Source organism: Monodon monoceros, unplaced genomic scaffold, assembly GCF_005190385.1.
Source record: "Monodon monoceros isolate NGI ecotype Baffin Bay Population unplaced genomic scaffold, NGI_Narwhal_1 Super_Scaffold_10, whole genome shotgun sequence".
NCBI lineage: Eukaryota > Metazoa > Chordata > Mammalia > Artiodactyla > Monodontidae > Monodon > Monodon monoceros.
This window is the reverse complement of record NW_021703766.1, coordinates 43,722,006-43,742,480: the sequence shown is the minus strand read 5'-3', so window position 1 is coordinate 43,742,480 and position 20,475 is coordinate 43,722,006. Positions and strand designations below refer to the sequence as shown.

The 20,475-nt window shown below is 38.6% G+C and overlaps 1 protein-coding gene and 1 non-coding gene across 4 annotated transcripts in view; one reads left to right on the top strand and one right to left on the bottom strand.

Annotated features, from left to right (window-relative positions):
* The window catches only part of ZNF568 (zinc finger protein 568), a 167,151-nt gene that overhangs the window by 62,554 nt on the left and 84,122 nt on the right, over nucleotides 1-20,475 (top strand). For 2 of the 3 annotated variants that reach the window (XM_029212289.1, XM_029212239.1), the window contains exons 1-2: nucleotides 4,679-4,777; nucleotides 11,403-11,461. In XM_029212289.1, coding sequence (XP_029068122.1) covers nucleotides 4,753-4,777; nucleotides 11,403-11,461 — 84 coding nt within the window. In that variant the 5' untranslated portion in view covers nucleotides 4,679-4,752. Of the gene's footprint in view, nucleotides 4,778-6,061; nucleotides 6,133-11,402; nucleotides 11,462-20,475 lie in introns of those variants that run through there. The other variant, XM_029212245.1, reaches the window with a different exon arrangement.
* Nucleotides 14,528-14,654, bottom strand: LOC114890122. Its single transcript, XR_003792253.1, has one exon. It is a non-coding gene; the product is annotated as a small nucleolar RNA SNORA25 (small nucleolar RNA).

Here is a 20,475-nt window from a genome sequence, read left to right as displayed (position 1 = left end):
CTAGCTTTTCTTAGGCAGCTACTGGCCTAAGTGTTCCATCAAAACTAGAGAGTAAATTAAGAAAATGAAAGGTATTATACTCTGAAACTAGAAAACTAACATGAGAATGGTGAACTAAGTCCAGTATAATTGTAAAAGGCAAGTCCCTGAACAATATCTAGACCTAGAGAGCAGACTTAGAGAGCAACACCTAGAAGAGGAGGATAGAGGACTATAGTAAAGAAACTGACTACTGAGTGAAGAGGAGTTCAGATTAAAGAAAAAAAGCAGCTTAGTAGGTCCCCCTTTTCACACTGTAAGCTTCTAGCTTGGCGCAAACCTGAGCTCAGAGAAAAGGCTTTAAATGAAATTTGCACATTATTATCCTCAACTAGAGGTTGTAATTAGTAAAATGAGACTGATCTTGTGACTGAAAATAACCAAAGAATACCAAAGAGTGATCAAAACAATTATAGGGACTACACAAGCTTTTATTCAGGGCAACAAAAACATTAGCCATAGAGTTGAGAGTGGAAATTATAGGGAAAGAAAATCCTTTTGCTTGCTCCCTATGGAGTCCTGCTTATTTCAAAGTGTTGGTTATAAGTTGATTTGATTTTCCAGGTACACAGTCATAGCATCTGCAGAAAGTAATAATCTTACACTCTCTTTTCTAATTTTTAACCTAATTTTTCCTCTTGTCTAAGTGCTTTGGTTAATACCTACAGAACAATGTTAAATAACATTGGTAATGCTGTATACCCTTGTCTTTTTCTGATTTTACCTGGAATGTTTCAGATATTTCCTGATTAAACATTAGGTTAGCTTCTAAGAACAAAATTCATTTTATTCCTTTTAAAATTTATTTTCCACTACACTATACTACCTCCCTAGAGTTACTCCCATTAATATTGGGCAATAATCTTCATTACAGAGATGGTGAGTGTAATTAGAGGTTGATGGGGGAGGGGAACCAGATGCTCTGTTTGGGCTTCGGCAAAGGAGAATGGATTAGGAAAGACTCAGCCCTTTTCCGAAGAAATTCAGATAGAAAGGCCTTACACTGAACAGACTTGGGAGACTGATTCTCATCCTGGTTTTCTTTGGCTCTGTACCAAACACACATTTTTAAAATTGAGAGTTCCAAATTTAGTTTCAGCTCCCAATTTATACCTTCAGAAAACACAATCCCTATTCTGAGTCCTCTACCTTGGTACACTCTAATTTTCAGATATGAGAATCATAAAGTGAACTGAGAGCCTTATGATTTGGTGAGCTCCCCAAGATTAGAAGTGTTGAAACATAACTGAATAAAGATATTTTTTTCTACCAGTTAAAGGAAGAACCCCACAACTCTAGCTACCTGCCATGCCCTCCACTCCTGTCCTGAAACAAGGCAAAGTTCTTTTGCCTAATATTGCTTTGATTTTAGCTACAAGTATTAACTCTAAAAACCAAAAAGAGAGTAAGAGACCAAAAAAAAAAAAAGGGGAGAAATTATAACCTATGTATAATTAGAGCCTAAGAAGAAGAGAGAGAATGAAGCAGGGCAATCTTTTAAGATGGCTGAGGATATTCCTGAATACCTATCCACAAATTTAAAAAGCTGAACAAATTCCAAGCAGATAAATAAAAAGAAATGCACATTTAAGCACATCATACTTGAGTTACAGAAAGCCAAAAACAGAGTGACAGTTTTAAAAACAGCCAGAGGAAGAAAAGTCAAATTACCTCAAATGAGGAGCTAGAATAATTAAAAATAGGTTAAGTAAATAAACGGGATTATTGCTTTAAATATAAATATAGAATATTTACATAACCTTGGGACAGGGAAGGATTTCCTAAATAAGATACAAAAAGATACCACCAAGGGAAAAAAATTTGATAAAAAATTAGGGGGACTTCCCTGGTGGTGCAGTGGTTAAAAACCCGCCTGCCAATGCAGTAGACACGGTTCGAGCCCTGGCCCAGGAAGATCCCACATGCTGCAGAGCAACTAAGCCTGTGCACCACAACTACTGAGCCTGCGCACCACAACTACCGAAGCCTGTGTGCCCTAGAGCCCACGCTGTTAACTACTGAAGCCCGCGTGCCTAGAGCCCGTGCTCTGCAACGAGAGAAGCCACAGCAATGAGAAGCTGTGCACCGCAATAAAGACTCAATGCAGCCAAAAATAAAAAAATATATAATAAAAAAGTCAGATTTTATTTGCAAAACTACCTTAAGGGAAGTGATAAAACAATCCAGATAGTAGAAAAATATAATCAATAAAGGATCCATATCCAGAAAATATAAAGAATTCCCATGAATCAATAAGAGATAATCCAGGGACTTCCCTGGTGGTGCAGTGGCTAAGAATCCCCCTGCCAATGCAGGGGACACAGGTTCTTGGTCCGGAAAGATCCCACATGCCACGGAGCAACTAAGCCCATGAGCCACAATTACTGAGGCCTGAGCTCTAAAGCCTGCTAGCCAGAATTACTGAGCCCGCATGCCACAACTACTGAAGCCTGCCCGCATAGAGTCTGTGCTCTGTAACAAAGAGAAGCCACCACAATGAGAAGCCCGTGCACCACAACGAAGAGTAGCTCTCCGCAACTAGAGAAAGCCTGTGTGCAGCAATGAAGACCCAAAGGAGCCAAAAATAAAATAAATAATTTATATATTAAAAAAAAGATAATCCAAGAACAAAATAAAAGATTTCAACAGGTGTGTCACAAAAGAAGAAACCCTGATAACCAATAAACATATGAAGTGGTGTTCAATCTCATTATTAATCATGGAAATCGCAACTCAAACCTACATGCATCTATGTATATGTGTGTTTGTACAAATAAATATTTTAAATAAGTGTTGAAAGATTTCATGTCTGACAGCTCATCTGACGAATAAACCATAACTCATTCACAAAAAAAGTGTATCTTTGAAAAATGGTATTTACAAAGATCATCTGACAACACAGGAGAATGATACTTTTTAGTGAAAATGTAGGGTATAAAATGATAAATGAAGCATAATCTGATTTCGGAAAAATAATGAAAATACACCAAAATGTTAACACTAGTTATTTGAGTGGTCTCATTTCATTTTTTCTTGGTAATCTGTGTTTTTAAAATCTCTAAAATAATCATGCTTTTATTTTAAAGTCATAATAAATATTGCATTTAAAAAGAAGAAAATTTGGGACTTCCCTAGCGGTCCAGTGGTTGGGACTTCGCCTTCCAATGTAGGGGGTGCGGGTTCGACCCCTGGTGGGGAAGCTGGGATGCCACATGTCTTGCAGCCAAAAAACCAAAGCATAAAACAGAAGCAATATTGTAACAAATTCAATAAAGACTTTGAAAATGGTCCACATCAAAAAAAAAAATCTAAAAAAATTAAAAATATAAAATATAAAAATAAAAAGAAGAAAACATGGCAAACAGAAGTGGAGCCATTTTCCAAATAAGTAAACATTAGGTATATGGGAGTTATTGTGCTTCAGTAGCAGGCTCAACTATCCTTTTCTCCAGTGGGAAAATTATAGGAACCTATAATCAAACGGCATCTTTATTAAGCATTAACTTTCAGAAGAACGAAAGAAAAGAGGAAACCCCAACATACCCTGAAAACTGCTTGTATAAGTTCAGCATGCATTGTTTCCTTCTCTTCTGCGCCTCACCTAGAGAAGGATAGAACTTGGAAAGTAGAAAGCCATCGTAAGACACCGGGTTCTTCTTGTTGCTCAAACTGGTCAGGTCACAGGTCAGCCCCATCCCCATCCCCCAGCACAAAAGCGAATGAGATCAGAGGAATGGGGCGTCCCGTCCAATCCCAGTGTCTCAGGAGAAAGCTGAGGTTACTGCTGTTGAGGTCAATAATCTAACAAAACCTCACAGAGATTTCTTAAGAACAGAGTTCTGTTGTAACAATCGCACAGCTGACAGGAGCCTCATACCCATACACACAGTGCCACATACCTTAAGCAGTCATTCTTAAAACAAGGGAACACGCACTCCACATCCGCACACAGAGCCAAACATGGTATCACAGATACAATCGCAAATTCAACACGGAATACATACACTCGCACAGTCGCAAGTACCCCAGTGTCGCGGGGTCACAAGCACACACCACCATAGGGGGACATAGTCACAATTCCACAATGATAGGCATCCTATATCTGCACACGGGTCGCATAACCTCCCCCTTCTCACGCCGCTCCGCCCGCACAGGCCCAAGTACCGAGCTCCATATCGGCCTCCGGTCTCCTCAACTTAGGCCTTTCGGGTCCCCGGGGGTCCGAACCTGCAGAGCTGAACCAGTTCCCCCAGGGGCCCACGATCTCACCTCAAGGATCTAACACTCCCCGAGGCGTGATGAAAAGTTCGAGTTCCCGCGAGAAAAGCGACGGGCTGCCGGGCCCTCTGGGAAATGTGGTCCACAGCGAGCCCCACGGCCGATTCCTCTCAGCGCCCTCGCTGGGTCCACCCGAAACGACTGCTCCTGCAACTTTCAGAGTTTAGCCAGGTCTCAGAGTTGCAGTTCGCGGTAACTCGGCACGCTCGGGCTCAGCCACCAGATCAGACCTAGCCCACCCGCCTCCCTCACACAGGAAACTCCGGCTCCGTTCTGGCCGGAAGTTGAGTCGGGCCGTGAGGGCTTCTGGGAGGTGTTGTGTAGTGGAACTTCCGTTGGGAGGCAGGCGCGGCGGGTTGGTTCGGCATTACCGGCACCTGGCTCGGGCCGTCCTGCGTGTCACCTTCACCCAGCCTCCCAGAAACTGCGCGCTAGATGCGCACTCGGGCGTTTCCGACAGGTGACGCTACCGCGTCCCCGGAGCGGGACTTGAAGGAGGGCCTCAAGCAATCTGGGCTGAACCAGCGCGCGCCGCTGTCGGGGCGGAGCCTTTAAGGAGGCCCCGAGGATCTGGAGTAGTGGCAGTGCAGAGTGCTCGGGGTGGGAGTACGCTCCTGGAGCGTGGCTGGAGTTGTTAGAACAAGAAACTGGTGGAGAGTTAGTCTGTGTGTGATTATGATGGTCTGTGAGGTTGTGATCCTGTGTGTATGTGATTGTGATGATGCGACAGTGATGGGGGTGTGGTTGTGTTGAGTGTGGTGGAGTAATTGTGATGGGATATTTTTGTCATGGTGATGTTTGTAATTGTCTGTGATTTATGATAACGTGTGTGGTGTTGTCTCTGATTGTCAGGTAGATGTGCAGTGTGTGTGAGTGTGGAGGTGTTTGCAACTGTGATATGTGTAGTGGTTCTTGTCTTACCACATTTGACTTTTGTGTAGCCATTGGCATAATTGGTAACCGCTTGAAAAAATTTTCTGTATTTGGTTTCACGTGGTCTTTCCTCCCCACTGGCTACTCTTTCTTAGTCCCCTTTGCTGCCCTTTTTTTCCCCCAGCAGTTCTTGGCCCGGTTCTGTTGCTCTCCAGTTTCCCTTGGTGATCTTTTCCAGTTTTATTATTTCATCTTCCTGTGTCTTCTTTTATTATATGTATTAGTTATTGTAATCATAATAATGCTGCCTAACAAACCACTCTTAAACTCAGTGGCATGAAACAGCACACATTTATTCTCCTGTTCACAGGTTTGCAGGTTCTGTGTTCAGCTTATCTAGACTGGGCTTGCCTGGGTGGCTGGACTGCAGAATCGATTCAAACCTGCTCCACGTGTGTTCTTTCTGCAGCTCAGGCTAAAAGGACAGTGGTTACCAGGACGTGTTCTGGTGGATCACCAGAGTGCAAGACTGATCATAAAAACACCCTTAAAAACCTCTGCTCCCTAGTATACTAATATTAGGTTAGCCAGAGCTATTCAGGTGCCTAAGTGTAACATTAATTACACGCAGTCAGAAGGCAAGGCAAAGTTAAATGGCAAAAAGTGTGAATATGTAATCCTCTTAGAAGGGGGTGAAACATGGGGACCAAGATTCCAATCTACGACATTAAGAAACATGCCTCTTTATCCTGGTGAATGTCTTTTGGTCCATGTTCTCTTTTGTCTGATAATATTGCTTTTCGTGTTTTGTTATTGTATTTTCCAGGAATTTCATTTTACAACCCCTTCCCTTTATGTCTTTATACTTCAGGTCTGTCTCTTGTTAAGAGCATATTGCTGGGCTTTTCCTCTTTTTATCCTGTTTGACTGTTATTTTAATAGGTGAGTTTAATTCATTTACATTTATTGTGATTGCTGATAAAAATTTGTTTTATGTTCTATTATGCCTTCTTTTTTATTGTGCAGGTTTACCTTATCCCCATTTCTTTCTCCAATGCTTTGGTTTCTTATCCTTGAATTTTTAAAAAATTAATTAATTAATTAATTAAATTTTGGCTGCGTTGGGTCTTTGTTCCTGCGCGTGGGCTTTCTCTAGTTGTGGTGAGCGGGGGCTACTCTTCGTTGTGTGGTGCGCGGGCTTCTCATTGCAGTGGCTTCTCTTGTCTCAGAGAACGGGCTCTAGGGCATGCGGGCTTCAGTAGTTTTGGCTTGTGGGCTGTAGAGCGCAGGCTCAGTAGTTGTGGTGCATGGGCCTAGTTGCTCCATGACGTGTGGGATCTTCCTGGACCAGGGCTCGAACCTGTGTCCCCTGCATTGTCAGGCGGATTCTTAACCACTGTGCCACCAGTGAAGCCCTCTTATCCTTGAATTTTTAACATGCATGTTTAACAAAACCCTAACTTAAGATTTTAGAACACTTACCAACTCCAAACTACCCACCCATTTCTATGTTACTCTTATCTGATATTTTGCTTTCTTCTAATTTTAATTACCCCAAATTAGTATTTATTCATTTGCTCAATATGTACAGCTGACCTTTGAACAACGTGGGGGCCTGATTCCCTCCTCACCCCTTGCAATCAAAAATCTAAGTAGAACTTTACAGTTGGCCCTCTGTATCCTAGGTTCTGCAGCTGCAGATTCAACCAACCTCAAATCGTGTAGTAGTACTGTAGTATGTTTTTACTGAAAAAGAAATCTGCCTGTAAGTGGACCCATGCTGTTCAAACCCATGTTGTTCAAGGGTACACTCTGTGTGTGTGTATTTTTTTAATTGTGGTAAAATAGAGATAACATCACATGACATAAAATTTGCTATCATAATATCTGTACCCCTATGTTCATTGCAACAATATTCACAATAGCCAAGATATGGAAACATCTATCCATTAACAGATGAGTGGGTAGAGAAAATGTGGCATATATGTACATTGGAATATTATTCAGCCTTAAGAAAGAAGGAAATCCTCCATTTGTGACAACATGGATGAACCTTTAGGACATTATGCTAAATGAAATAAGCCAGTTACAGGACAAATACTACATGATTCTTTTACATGAGGTATTGAAAATAATCAGACTCAAAGAAGCAGAGAGTAGAATGGTGGTTGCCAGGGGCTGGGAGAGAGGGAAATGGGGAATTGTTTTCCAATGGGTACAAAGTTTCTGTTATGTAAGATGAATAAGTTCTAGAGTCCTGTACAACATAGTACCTATATTAACAAAGTGGTATTATGCACTTTAAAATACGTTGAGAGTAGATCTCACGTTAGCTGTTCTTACTGGAAAAAAACCACAAAACACAAGGAAGTTTTTGGAGGTGATGGATATGTTTAGTACCTTGGTTATGGTACTGGTATTAACAGATGTATGCATATGTCCAAACTGATCAGGATATATACATTAGATTTGTGCAGTTTTTTTGTGTATCAGATATACCTCAATAAAGGCAAAAAAAATACACAAAAATTTTACCATCTTACCAACCATTTTTAAGTGTTCAGTTCAGTGGCATTACATCCATCATGGCTGTGCCACCATCACCATCTGTTTATCCATAGAACTCTTTTTATCTTGCAAAACAGAAACTGTACCCATTAAACAATAACTCCCCATTCCTTCAGTCCCCCAGTTCCAGACAACCACCATTCTACTTTCTGTCCCTATGAATTTGACTTTACCTCATTATGTACTCCGTGTACCAGATCTTACAGTATTTGTCCTTTTGTGACTGGTTTATTTAACGTAGCATAATGTCCTCAAGGTTCATCCATGTTAAAGCATGTGTCAGAATTTTCTTCCTTGTTAAGGCTGAATAATATTTCATTGATTGTATATACCACACTTTGTTTATCCATTTATCTGTCAATGGACAATTGGATTGTTTGTTTCTTTTGACTATTGCAAATAATGCTGCTACAAACATGTGTGTACAAATAGCTGTTTGAGTCCTTGCTTTCAGTTCTTTTAGGTATATATCCACAAGCGGAATTTATGGATCATATAGTAATTCTGTTCTTAATTTTTTGACTGCCATACTGTTTTCCCTAGTGGCTATACCAGTTTATCAACATATTTTTTGAGCACCTACTATCAGTGGCAAAAAGACAAAAATAAATCCCTGTTTTCATGTATTTTATATGAGGGGGTGGAAAGACAATATGCATGATAAATTATATAATTTGTTAGTGATAATTGCCATTCAAAAAAAATAGAAACTGTGTGAGGGACAGTAGGAGTATATCCCAAGCATAACACTTCTCAAAATTTATTATAATTGAATGTTTTCTGTTTTATTATTTCTTTTCTGTCATTCAGAGTAAGGATTAGTCTACTCTCTTGTGTATCATTTTTTTCACCATAGATGATAAATTAATGTCATGTGACAATGTCACTGTGACATGAGTATAATTCTCATTTCAAATGACGAGTATGGGAGTTCTGTGTTACAACTCTCGTTTATCTCAGTTGTCAAGATAGATAGGAAATGGAATAGCTGGACTTTTAATGCACCTCTCTTTCACACCAGATCTGGGGTTGATGAAAATCTGAATGTTTTTTGACTCAGCTTTATATCTGTCACTGCATCAGGCCTACACCTTTATGCTCACAAAAGATATTTGAGGAGCAGATATTATGTGAACATCACTATTGTATTCACTTTGTTTCTAGACTCTTGGTGTTTCCATTGGTTCAACCTGAGTTGCTGAGTCTTTGAGTTTTCTTCCAGACTCCTGCTGTCTCAGCATCTCTGGTCAGTGACTCCAGGGACTGTGAATTACAAGCAAGGAAGCTAATTGTTTGGGACTGTATTAATTATCTATTACTGTGTAATAAGTTACCTCAAAATTTAGTGGCTTAAACAACAATAAACATATATTAAACAACAATAAACATTTATTATCTCAGTTTTGGGGGAGTGGAGAGTGACTTAGCTGGGTATTCTGGCTCAGATATTTCATGAAGTTTCAGTCAATTGCTGGCAGGGCTGCAGTCATCAGAAGGCTAATGGGGACTGGAGGATTTGCTTCCAAGATGGCTGGCAAATTGGTGTTGGCTGCTGGCACAAGCCTCTTCCTAAGGCTTGTTGAGTGTCTTCATGGCATGGTGGCTGGCTTCCTTCAAAGTGCGTGATTCAAAAATGTGCAAGACAGAAACCATATCTTTTATGATCTAACCTTGGAAGTCACACACTGTCATTTCTGCAAGATCCTATTGGTTATGCAGGTCAACTCTATTCAGTGTGGGAGGGGTGTATGAAAGACATGAATACCAGAAGACAACGATCATTGGGGGCCACCTTGGAGGCTGGTTCCCATAGGGATCCAGTGAGAAGACATCAGGTAAATTGGATTTATATCATAAGCCCACAGGTCCTGGCTCCACAAAGATAAGACAGATCTGTGATGTGAGGATAAAGAACAGTGAAGAGCAGGTATCTTTCATGGAAGGAGACCTGATCTGAGACCTTCCCTGGAAGCTGGGGAGTCCTGAGATAGAGTGGACCCTGGAATTGCTAGACGTGCACCCTATCTTAACTCCTCTGTTTAGAGTGGGAAAGGCCTGAATGACATCTCAACCTTCAGAGATCAGCAGTAGCTGTGTGACAACGGAGCATTTGACCCAGATGATGGAAGGGACAAGTGAGGTGGCTCAGAGATGGGCAGAGTTTAGGAGAGAGTCTGTAAAAAGAGTTAGGAAGTTCAGTACTCCTACCAAGAAAGTTCACAAGTTATTGACTGTTGACATTTGTTTTTTATTTTATTCACTTGACAACTGTTTTTTAAAATAAATTTTTAATATAATTCCTATTTTTCTTATATACATTTAGATTTTTTTTAAGTGCTGTTAAATATATAATTGTAAACAAAAGTTTCCTGTTCCATTCCTTCCAATACCCTGTTCCCACTACCCATAGGCAATTACTTGGAACATTTTTTTCTGGATATTCTGGTATTCAGCTCTGCTTTCCTGAATAACATCCTCATACTGCTAATGTTTGATTTCAGTTTTAGATATTTCCTATTGACTTTTGACAGTAGAAATAAAGATTTATCTCTTTTCTATCTAACCCCTTCCTCATCACCCTCACTCCACCCCGACTCCCACCCACTCTTCTCCTTGCCCTTCTTTCTAATATGGTGTTTTGTTCGAGGTTGAAGTTTGACCAAATGTCAGGATCTGTATGCATTTTCTTTTGAGCTAGTCAGTTTTCCCAGCAAGAAGTCCTAGATTGTTTGAGGAGTATAAGCCAGGACTCCTGCTTTTGGGAGGCAAAGAAAGGAAAAAAGTTGAGGGGAACACTTCATCTTTCAATCTGACAGCTTTTACTTAATTCCCTTATTTTCTCTACATTGCTTCAACCCCACCTTGTATGTAGTTCCCTGTTTTTCAGCCCCACCCCAAACTCCTGCCTGTAAAAGTACCTCATACCTCCATTCCTGAGCCTTTCAAGTGTTCTGCCATGGTTTCCCCACCCTCGCTTAAGCTTCATCTTTCTCTAAGTTAGAAACCAGTCATTTGCTCTCTATCTTTCAGAATTTTGCTGACATCTCTTTTCCGCTAAAATCTTCTGTATTCTTTGTCCTTGTGAGATTGTTTCTTTCATTTTGGTTGTGTTTCAGAGACAGCAGAAATAAATGCAAGTATTCAGTCTTCCATTTTTAACCTGAAGGCCCTGAATTTTTTTAGGGTAAAAAATAAGTCAATTACATTATTTTAAAATGTCTTTAGAATTATAGCTGCATTTCATTCCATCATATGAATGTTCCACAATGCCTGTAACCTGTCTCTGATTAAAGTTTTTCCCAAATTATTTACAGTGCTTCATAAATAATTTAATCCTTAAATCTTTGTGGTATTTATTATTATGTACTTCAAAAATCTCCTATTAGGAATAAAATAGCAGGAAACTAGGGAAATAGATTCATTGGGCACCCTAGACTTAGCCCTCCAGAAATTCCCATAGAACTCTATATGATTAAATTACAAGCCATCTATGTACATTTCTGTGTCTCTGTAGCCTGGTGGTGGTTAATATTTCTCAAAGCTCTGAGGATCATTATAGGTGATCTTACAGCTGATGCTGAAGATTTCTCTAGTCCTTTATCTGGGGCTCTGAAGTAAACAGATTTTTATTTCTCTTTCCTCAGCTTGGTGTTCTCCAGATTCTGCCCTTTTCAAGGAAGAAGAGGATATGACCAGTTCTCTTGTACGTTGTGTTTTTTTTTTAATTTATTTATTTTTGGCTGCGTTGGATCTTCGTTGCTGTGTGCAGGCTTTTTCTAGTTGCGGCGAGCAGGGGCTACTCTTCGTTGTGGTGCACGGGCTTCTCATTGCAGTGGCTTCTCTTGTTGCGTAGCACAGCCTCTAGGCGTGCGGGCTTCAGTAGTTGCAGCACACAGGCTCAGTAGTTGTGGCGCACGGGCTTAGTTGCTCCACAGCATGTGGGATCCTCCCGGACCAGGGCTCGAACCCGTTTCCCCTGCATTGGCAGGCAGATTCTTAACCACTGTGCCACCATGGAAGTCCCTTCTTGTACGTTTTAAGCATTTATTTGTTTCCTGCATTATTTTACAATGCAGTTGCAGTGGGTTACCTTAACCTACCAGTAAGTTGGAAAAAACTAAATCAAAAATCAAGGTGAGGGCCTCCCTGGTGGCGCAGTGGTTGAGAGTCTGCCTGCCGATGCAGGGGACACGGGTTCGTGCTCTGGTCTGGGAGGATCCCACATGCTGCGGAGCGGCGGGGCCTGTGAGCCATGGCCGCTGAGCCTGCGCGTCCGGAGCCTGTGCTCCACAACGGGAGGGGCCACAATAGTGAGAGGCCCGCGTACCGCAAAAAAAAAAAAAAAAAAAAAAATCAAGGTGAGGAAAAATGCAGCTAGCAGGTCAGAACCTGGGGAAGTTTGACATGTGGCTATGCAGAAACAGGTCCATACAGGATTACAAAACTTGAGTTCAAATTTGAGGGACTTCCGTGGCAGTCCAGTGGTTAAGACTTTGCCTTCCAATGCAGGGGGTGAGGGTTCAATCCCTGGTCAGGGAGCTGAGATCCCACATTTCTCACGGCCAAAAAACCAAAACATAATACAGAAGTAATATTGTAACAAATTTACTAAAGACTTTAAAAATGGTCCATATAAAAAAAATCTTTAAAAAAATTGTTTTGAATACGATCTGGAGAAGCAAAAGCAAACTGAGACATAAAGTTCATCCCATAACTTGCACTACTTATGAGGAAAAAGCTTATAATTCAGGAAAGTAAAAAGCTTTTCATTGGCACTTAAGTCAAAAAGAAATCCAAAATAATTCCATAATTCTTATGATTTTAAGCTCAGTTTATTAAAAGTCCTTCTTGGCCATAGATTAAAGACTAGAATTATTGGGAAGAGTAAATCGAGTACTTCTTTCAAATGACCCTCCATATATATTTCTTTCAGTTGAGACTTTTTAAGTTGAGCTAAAATATATACTAAAATTCTGTGGCAGAATTTTTTGTAGTTCTGGTATCTATAACTCTCCACGTCTTTTTTTATGGTCTCAAAAGATACAGTATTCTTCATCTTCTTACAAAATGACTCATTTTCCTCTGCTGTTGATTCTTTTTGTTTCCAACACTGGAATCCCTCACACTCCTGTATTTTAAATATTTTCCACTGCCTCTTTTTCCTCAGCTCATATTTTTCCATCCTGAAACACACACACATTTCTATTGACCACATGATTGTGTGGCTTATCCAGTTATTTCTCCTTTTGGCAGAGTGGTTTTCTGGGCCTAGACAGACTTGGGTTCAAATCTTGGCTCAGTGACAGTAAGTGCATGATTATGGGCAAGTTTCTTAATCTCTTTGGCCTTAGTTACATCATTTGTAAATGGGGATAATAATAATACTTACCCCATAGGAATATTGAGAGGGTTAAATGCACATAGTAAGTGCTCCATAAATGATAAATATTGTTAATAATTATTAGCTATATAAATCTTTCTACCTGAAAATGTCTTTGAATGTGTTCGCTGTATTCATTGACCTACTTTTTTAGTTTAACATATGAAACTGATAATATAAAAGAGTAGATGCCTCATTTGTGTTCACAAAATTAATCCTTCTCTTCAATAAAACTACCATAAACACTGTAATAAGGCAAAACTGGGAACAGTTTTTGTAATACATATGCAGAAATATACTAACAATTCTTAAAAACCAATAATTAAGAAAATAGAAAATTGGGTGGAGAACATGAGCAAGCAGTTGGAAAAAATGCAAGTGGCAATAAATATTTTAAAATAAAAATGTCACAAAGAAACAGACTATTCAGATTTGTAGATACATTTTTTAGGTGTATTTTGAATTAGTGGGTAATGACCATCTTTTATGAGAGGATTCCAAATAATTAGTTCACATGTGAATTTTCCTTATAAAGTAAAAAGCTGGAGATAAGGAGTTGTGATCTACAAATAGGACACTCTGTTAGCTTTCAAAAACATCATTCAGTTCCTTTCAGACACCAGAGCCAGACATCTTGGTCTGGACTATCAAACAGAAATGGACTGCCTATGTTTCTGGGCATTCATTCTAGAATATGGATGTAAATATATTGCATGGCAGCTTTTATTTATATTTGAATAGACTACACAGCAGCTAGAAAAATCTTCTACAGCAATAAGTATAATAGCTTTATTGAGTACCTATTATGTGCCAGGTATATTGTGCTATAAGCTTAACGTAGCTTATTTCATGTAATCGTTATCAGAAGTTTGTAAAGTAGATATTATTTTCATTTTTATAGAGAAAGGAAGTGAAGCACAGAGATTAAGAAACTTACATAAATTCATGCATCAAGTGTGCAGTAAAACCAGGATTCAAACCCATACAACCTGCCTCTAGGACCACACTCTTATGATACTGTACAAATGGAAATCCACTCATGAGTGAAGAAATGCAAATTTTGCCGATTGACTGTTCATATTATTTGTCCATTTTATGCCGTTAGTCCTTTTTCTACTTGAAATTAAGGGATTTTAAGAATGCCTGCTTCAGCATTAGGATTTATGCAGATATCTTCTTCTAATTTGTCACTTATATGTTATCGTGTATCTTTTGTTGTATATAAACTTTAAATTTGGGTAGTTTCATCTAGCATATGATAAGTTTGTGCATACAGTAATAATTCAGTCAAAATTAATATGCAACATTAATTTTTATTGTTGTTGTTAAACTTGGGAAACATTTATTTTTACTTTCCCATATCAGCAATCATGGATATAAGTGGTTAAATCTTATATCTCCTCAGGAAGACATAGCACTGTTGAGTGACTATTACATCCTGTGGAGAACTTCAGTCTTTGGTCACAGCATTAAGAGCTCCTGGTTTTGGTCTCATAAGCCCTCTTTGAAATGACCTATGCAACATTAATGTTTAATAGTCTTCTTTCATGAGTTTCTAATGTTGGTATTTTATAAGATATCTTTCCTAATATTATGTTATAGTTTCTTTTCAAAGATTTGCTTTTCATATTTAGTTTTTGATTCAACTGAAATTCAATTTTGTAATTGGTCCAAGGTAGGAATTTGCTGATAATTATATCAGTAAAATTATTTTTGCATGTAGGCGACCAGTGTTCCAATACCATTTGTTAAATAGATCTTTACTTTGTGATGCCACCTTTATAATATACATGCTTAATTGTTTCTAGGCTCTTTGTTCTGTTTCTTTAATCTGTTTGTCTACATCTATACCAGTGCTATGCTCTGTGTGTGTGTGTGTGTGCGTGTGCGTGTGTATGTGTTTACATTGTCTTAACTACTTTAACTTTATAATAACCCTGTTTGCTTGGCAGGCATTTCCCCACTTCCCACTACACAAATGTTCTAGTTTTAAAAAATTCCTCAGCTACTTTGGGACCTCTATGCTTTCATTTGAAAATCAGTTTATCTAGCTCTAAGGAAAAAACGCTGTTGGGATTTTAATTGGAATTGCAAAGAATTGTAGACTACAGACCTTCCTGACTTACATCCTGATAAACCCATCATAATTTGAAAATATCATAAATTGAAAATACATTTAATACACCTAACCTACCAAACATCATAGCTTAGTTTAGCCTACCTTAAATATGCTCAGAACACTTACATTAGCCTTCAGTCATCTAACACAAAGCCTATTTGATAATAAAGTGTTGAATATCTCATGTGATTTATTGACTACTGTACTGAAAGTGAAAAACAGAACAGTTGAATGAATATAGAATGGTTGTAAGGGTGTATTGGTTGTTTACCCATGACATCACATGGCTGACTGGGAGCTATGGCTTGCTGCCACTGCCTGGCATCACCAGAGAGTATCATAATAAAGCTAGCGTGAGAAAAGATCAAAATTTAAAATTCAAGGTATCTATGTTTTCTGTGTGTATCACTTTTGCACCATTGTAAAGTCGACAATTCATAAGTCAAACTGTCTTAGGTTGGGGACTGTCTGTAATTAGAGAAGAATTGAGTGAAACATTTTTTTCTGTCTATCAGAAAGATGTTTCAATTTAAGGAAATCCATTAATATAATTTATCATATTCAAAAATATATATAATCAGGGCTTCCCTGGTGGCACAGTGGTTGAGAGTCCGCCTGCCGATGCAGGGGACACGGGTTCGTGCCCCGGTCCGGGAAGATCCCACATGCCGCGGAGCAGCTGGGCCCGTGAGCCATGGCCGCTGACCCTGCGCGTCCGGAGCCTGTGCTCCGCGACGGGAGAGGCCACAACAGTGAGAGGCCCGCATACCGCAAAAAAAAAAAAAAAAAATATATATATATATATATATATATATATATATATATATAAAATCAGCTCCACAAAGCTACTAATTTTTTTAAATCAGAATTTGAGATTTTTTAAAGAGGATCTATTTATAAAATAGAAGTAAAAGGACACTTCCTTAACATGATATTTAAAAAATTATTCTACACACATACTAAGCTAAAGGCCAGAAATATGTTTCCTGCAGGAAATGACACATATTCCTACTAAAGTCAGGAACATGACCAGATTACTCATGGTACCACATTTATTTACTATAATTCTATATGCATATAGAAAAGAAAAAAAGATAAACATTGGGAAGGTGCATACAAAATTATATCTAGGTGATACAATTATGTATGTGGGCAGTTGAAGAGGAAACAAGAGAATTCGATACAGTATGGACACAAAATTAATATACAGAAATCAACAACATTTCTATATACAAACCACCAACCAGTTCAAAAGTAAAATGGAAGGTGGGAATTCCCTGGTGGTCCAGTGGTTAGGACTCGGTGCTTTCACTGCCATGGCCCAGGTTCAATCCCTGGTCAGGGAACTAAGATACTGCAAACCTCACAATGCAGCCAAAAAAAATTAAAATTAAAAAATAAATAAAATGGAAGAAAAATGTTAAGAGTAGAAACAAAATCCTAAAGGAAAAAAAAATTGTATCTGATGTATATGGGAGAAAGAAACCTTTAAAACATTACTGAGACCTAAAAGAGGATTTGAATAAATTTTTAATACATACTTTTTTTGGAAAAGATCATCATTATTAAATCAATATAAATTCTCTTTAATCTTGAGATTTATTGGAATCTCACACATTCTAAATATTCTTTTTAAGGCAAGTCTATTCAAGCTGACTGTAGAAGACATTTGAAAAATAAGTGTGTAAATATCCAAGAAAAAATATGAAAAATGTTGTGTGTTATGCTCTAAGTTTTAAAAAGAATATTCGTTTAATGTTTGTGTAACTTTAAGGAAAAAAGAAACTTTTACAGTCTGACTTTTTGCCAGTCAGAAAGAAGAAAGTTGCCAGTCAGCATATATACCATAGAGCTGATGTGTAATTATCTTTATGCTTTCACTGTAAACTTTATTTTTTAAAAAAAGATTTATCATATTAAGTATCATATCATATTATATTATATTATATTATATATAATATATATTTATATATATATTATATATATTATATCATATATCATATCATATTATATTATATATATTATATATATTATATATCATATCATATCATATTAAGTAATTATCTTTATGCTTTTCACTGTAAACTTTGTTATTTTTTAAAAAAAGATTTATCATATTAAGTATCTTAAAAATAAAGGAGAGGAAACTGCTGTGATACCAGCAGGACCTCTGGAAATGTTAAGGCTTCCTTCCAGGGCCCAGGAGATACTCATCTTTTTCTTGGTTCTGTCTGACAGGAGGAGGAATAAAATTTAATGACAAGAAATGTGAATTTGTGTTTTTTAACAATCCTCTTTGTTCCTTGCTCCTAATATGGAATTCTTGACATATGTATGTAAAGAGAGTCAACATCTTAGGAAAATAGACTATTTGTTCTAAAGCACTGATTCATCATTTTATATAGTTAGAAATTAACCCATATTTACTTTTGTTACTTGTTTTATAATTTTTGTCAGGAGTACAGTTTTTTTTTGGTATGAAATTTATGCTAATTTACTAGTTAGTGGGAAAGATGTTTTAATGCTAATTTACTAGCACTAGTAGAAAATATATTTTCTTTGTTGTTCTTCCCTATTTTTTTTAGTGGTTCATATTCCATAGGGGTTATCTATTCCTGAAACATTTATTGAATGATTATTGGGTGCCAACCTCAGTTCTGAGTGCTTCACAGTTTTTGGCCTCATTTAGTCCTCATAACAGCCCTTGGAGGAAAATGCCACTTTACAGATGAGGCTCAAATTTGGCTATTTGTCGAGTTTAGTTTAAAAAAACACTTTTTTGTTTTTGGCTGCGCCGCGAGGCTTATGGGATCTTAGTTCCCAACCAGGGATTGAACCCGAGCCGTGGCACTGAAAGTGCCGAGTCCTAACCACTGGACTGGCAGGGAATTCCCACACGATTAAATTTTGAAGCCAGGATTTGAACTCATGATGTCAGACTCTACAGCCTGTTAACCAGTAAAAATATCTAAATCCACCTCCATTTTGAGAGCCTAATTCTTTGAAAAATTTGCAATCAGGTATCTCTTCAGCTTTTCTGCTTCCTTTATGAGACTTTTATTCTCATGCAGGTTGACTATGTGGGCTTTGGGCTCTGCTTTGGGCTGCAGATCACCTGGCCCTGACTCGGGCTGTGGCATGGGCTCATATCTCCTTCATGTGTGTTCATTCAGGTGAAAGAGCAGCAGCTTTCTGGGGCAGGCTCTTCACTTGCCAGATCACTGGAGTACATGAACCAAGTCAAGGGTGTGTTTAAAAACAAAATTCAACTGATTACATTTTGAAGATCTTATTGGCTTTATTCAATGATTCATGAGTCAGGGAACATCCAATCTAGCAGATACATAGGAACTCTGAGGAGCTGTACCAAGTCAAAGATTTTTATAGGCAGAAGGGAGTGGGAATAAGGAAGTTATAGTAGCAAAAAGTGGATTGGTTCTGGCCAGGTTACTTTCCTTTAGGGGATGATAGGGTCTATCAGGCAGATTACCTCACTAATGCTGATCAGGTGATTCCTGCTTGACTAGTTTAAGATTTTATTTCTAGGAGAGGCTGAAACTGTAGGTAAGTCTCAGTTTGGTGACATGAGGCTTAGCATAAGTGACTCCATTTTGGGCCTGTTGTCTTGTTTTTAACAGGTGTAAGTGCATTTCAGGCCTCTACTCACATCATGTTCACTGACATTCCTTTGGCTCTAACAAATGGCTCACTCAAGGCCCACACTGGGGGATGGGACATTAGCTAGAGACACAAATGAATATTTGTGGAATAATAATCAAGTTAATCAGTAATATTTTCTGATGGAACTATTTTTATTGGAATTTTTTTTAAACTTGAAATACATTGGAACAGTCTCACAACCTAAGAAAACTTTGTTGACATATAAGTCACATACCATAAAATTGACACATTTAAAGTATATAATGCAATGTTTTTTAGTATATTTATGAGTTGCCATTACCACAATCAATGTTAGAACATTTCATCACCCTAAAAAGGAAATCTGTACCCATGAGCTATCACTTCCCATTTCCCCCCAAGTCTCCTTTGTACTTTCTGTTTCTATGGATTTGCCTATTCTGGACATTCATATAAATGGAATCATATAATATATGGTCCTTTGTGACTGTCTTCTTTCACTCAGCATAATGTTTTCAAGGCTCATCCATTTTGTAGCTTGTATCAGTACTTTGTTTCTTTTTATTTCCAAATAGTATTCTCTTGTATGAATATGACATATTTTTTAATAAATGTATTTATTTATTTCTATTTTATTTTTTTGGCTGTGTTGGGTCTTCGTTGTGGCAAGTGGGGGTTACTCTTCATTGCGGTGTGTGGGCTTCCCATTGCAGTGGTTTCTGTTGTTGTGGAGCATGGGCTCTAGGCACGTGGGCTTCTGTAACTGTAGCGCAGGGGCTCCGTAGTTGTCGCTCATGGGCTCTAGAGCTCAGGCTCAGTAGTTGCGGCGCATGGCTTAGTTGCTCCACAGCATGTGGGATCTTCCTGGACCAGGGCTCAAACCCATGTCCCCTGCATTGGCAGGCAGATTCTTAACCACTGCACCACCAGGAAAGTCCTGAATATGACATTTTATTTATCTTTTTATCAGTTAATGGACATTTGAATTATTTCCACTTTTTGGCTATTATGAATAATGTAGCTAAGAACATTTGTGTACAAGTTTTTATGTGGACATATATTTTTAGTTCTCATTATATGTAGTGGAATTGCTAGCTTATACGGTAACTGTACATTTAACCTTTTAAGGAACTGCCCCACTGTTTTACACAACAGTTTACAATCTTAGGTTTCCACCAGCAGTGGATGAGAATTCTAGTCTCTCCACATCCTCATCACACTTATTATTACCTGTCCTTTTGATTATAGCCATCTAGTGGTTGTGAAGTGATATTTCATTGTGAATTTGATTTACGTGTACCTGGTAATTAGTGATGTTGAGCATCTTTTCATGTGCTTATTGGCCATTTGTATATCTTCTTTGAAGAAATGTTTATTTAGATCCTTTGCCCTTTTTTTTTTTTTTTTTTGCGGTACGCGGGCCTCTCACTGTTGTGGCCTCTCCCGTTGCGGAGCACAGGCTCCGGACGCGCAGGCTCAGCGGCCATGGCTCACGGGCCTCAGCCACTCCGCGGCATGTGGGATCTTCCCGGACCAGGGCACGAACCCGAGTCCGCCTGCCGATGCAGGGGACACGGGT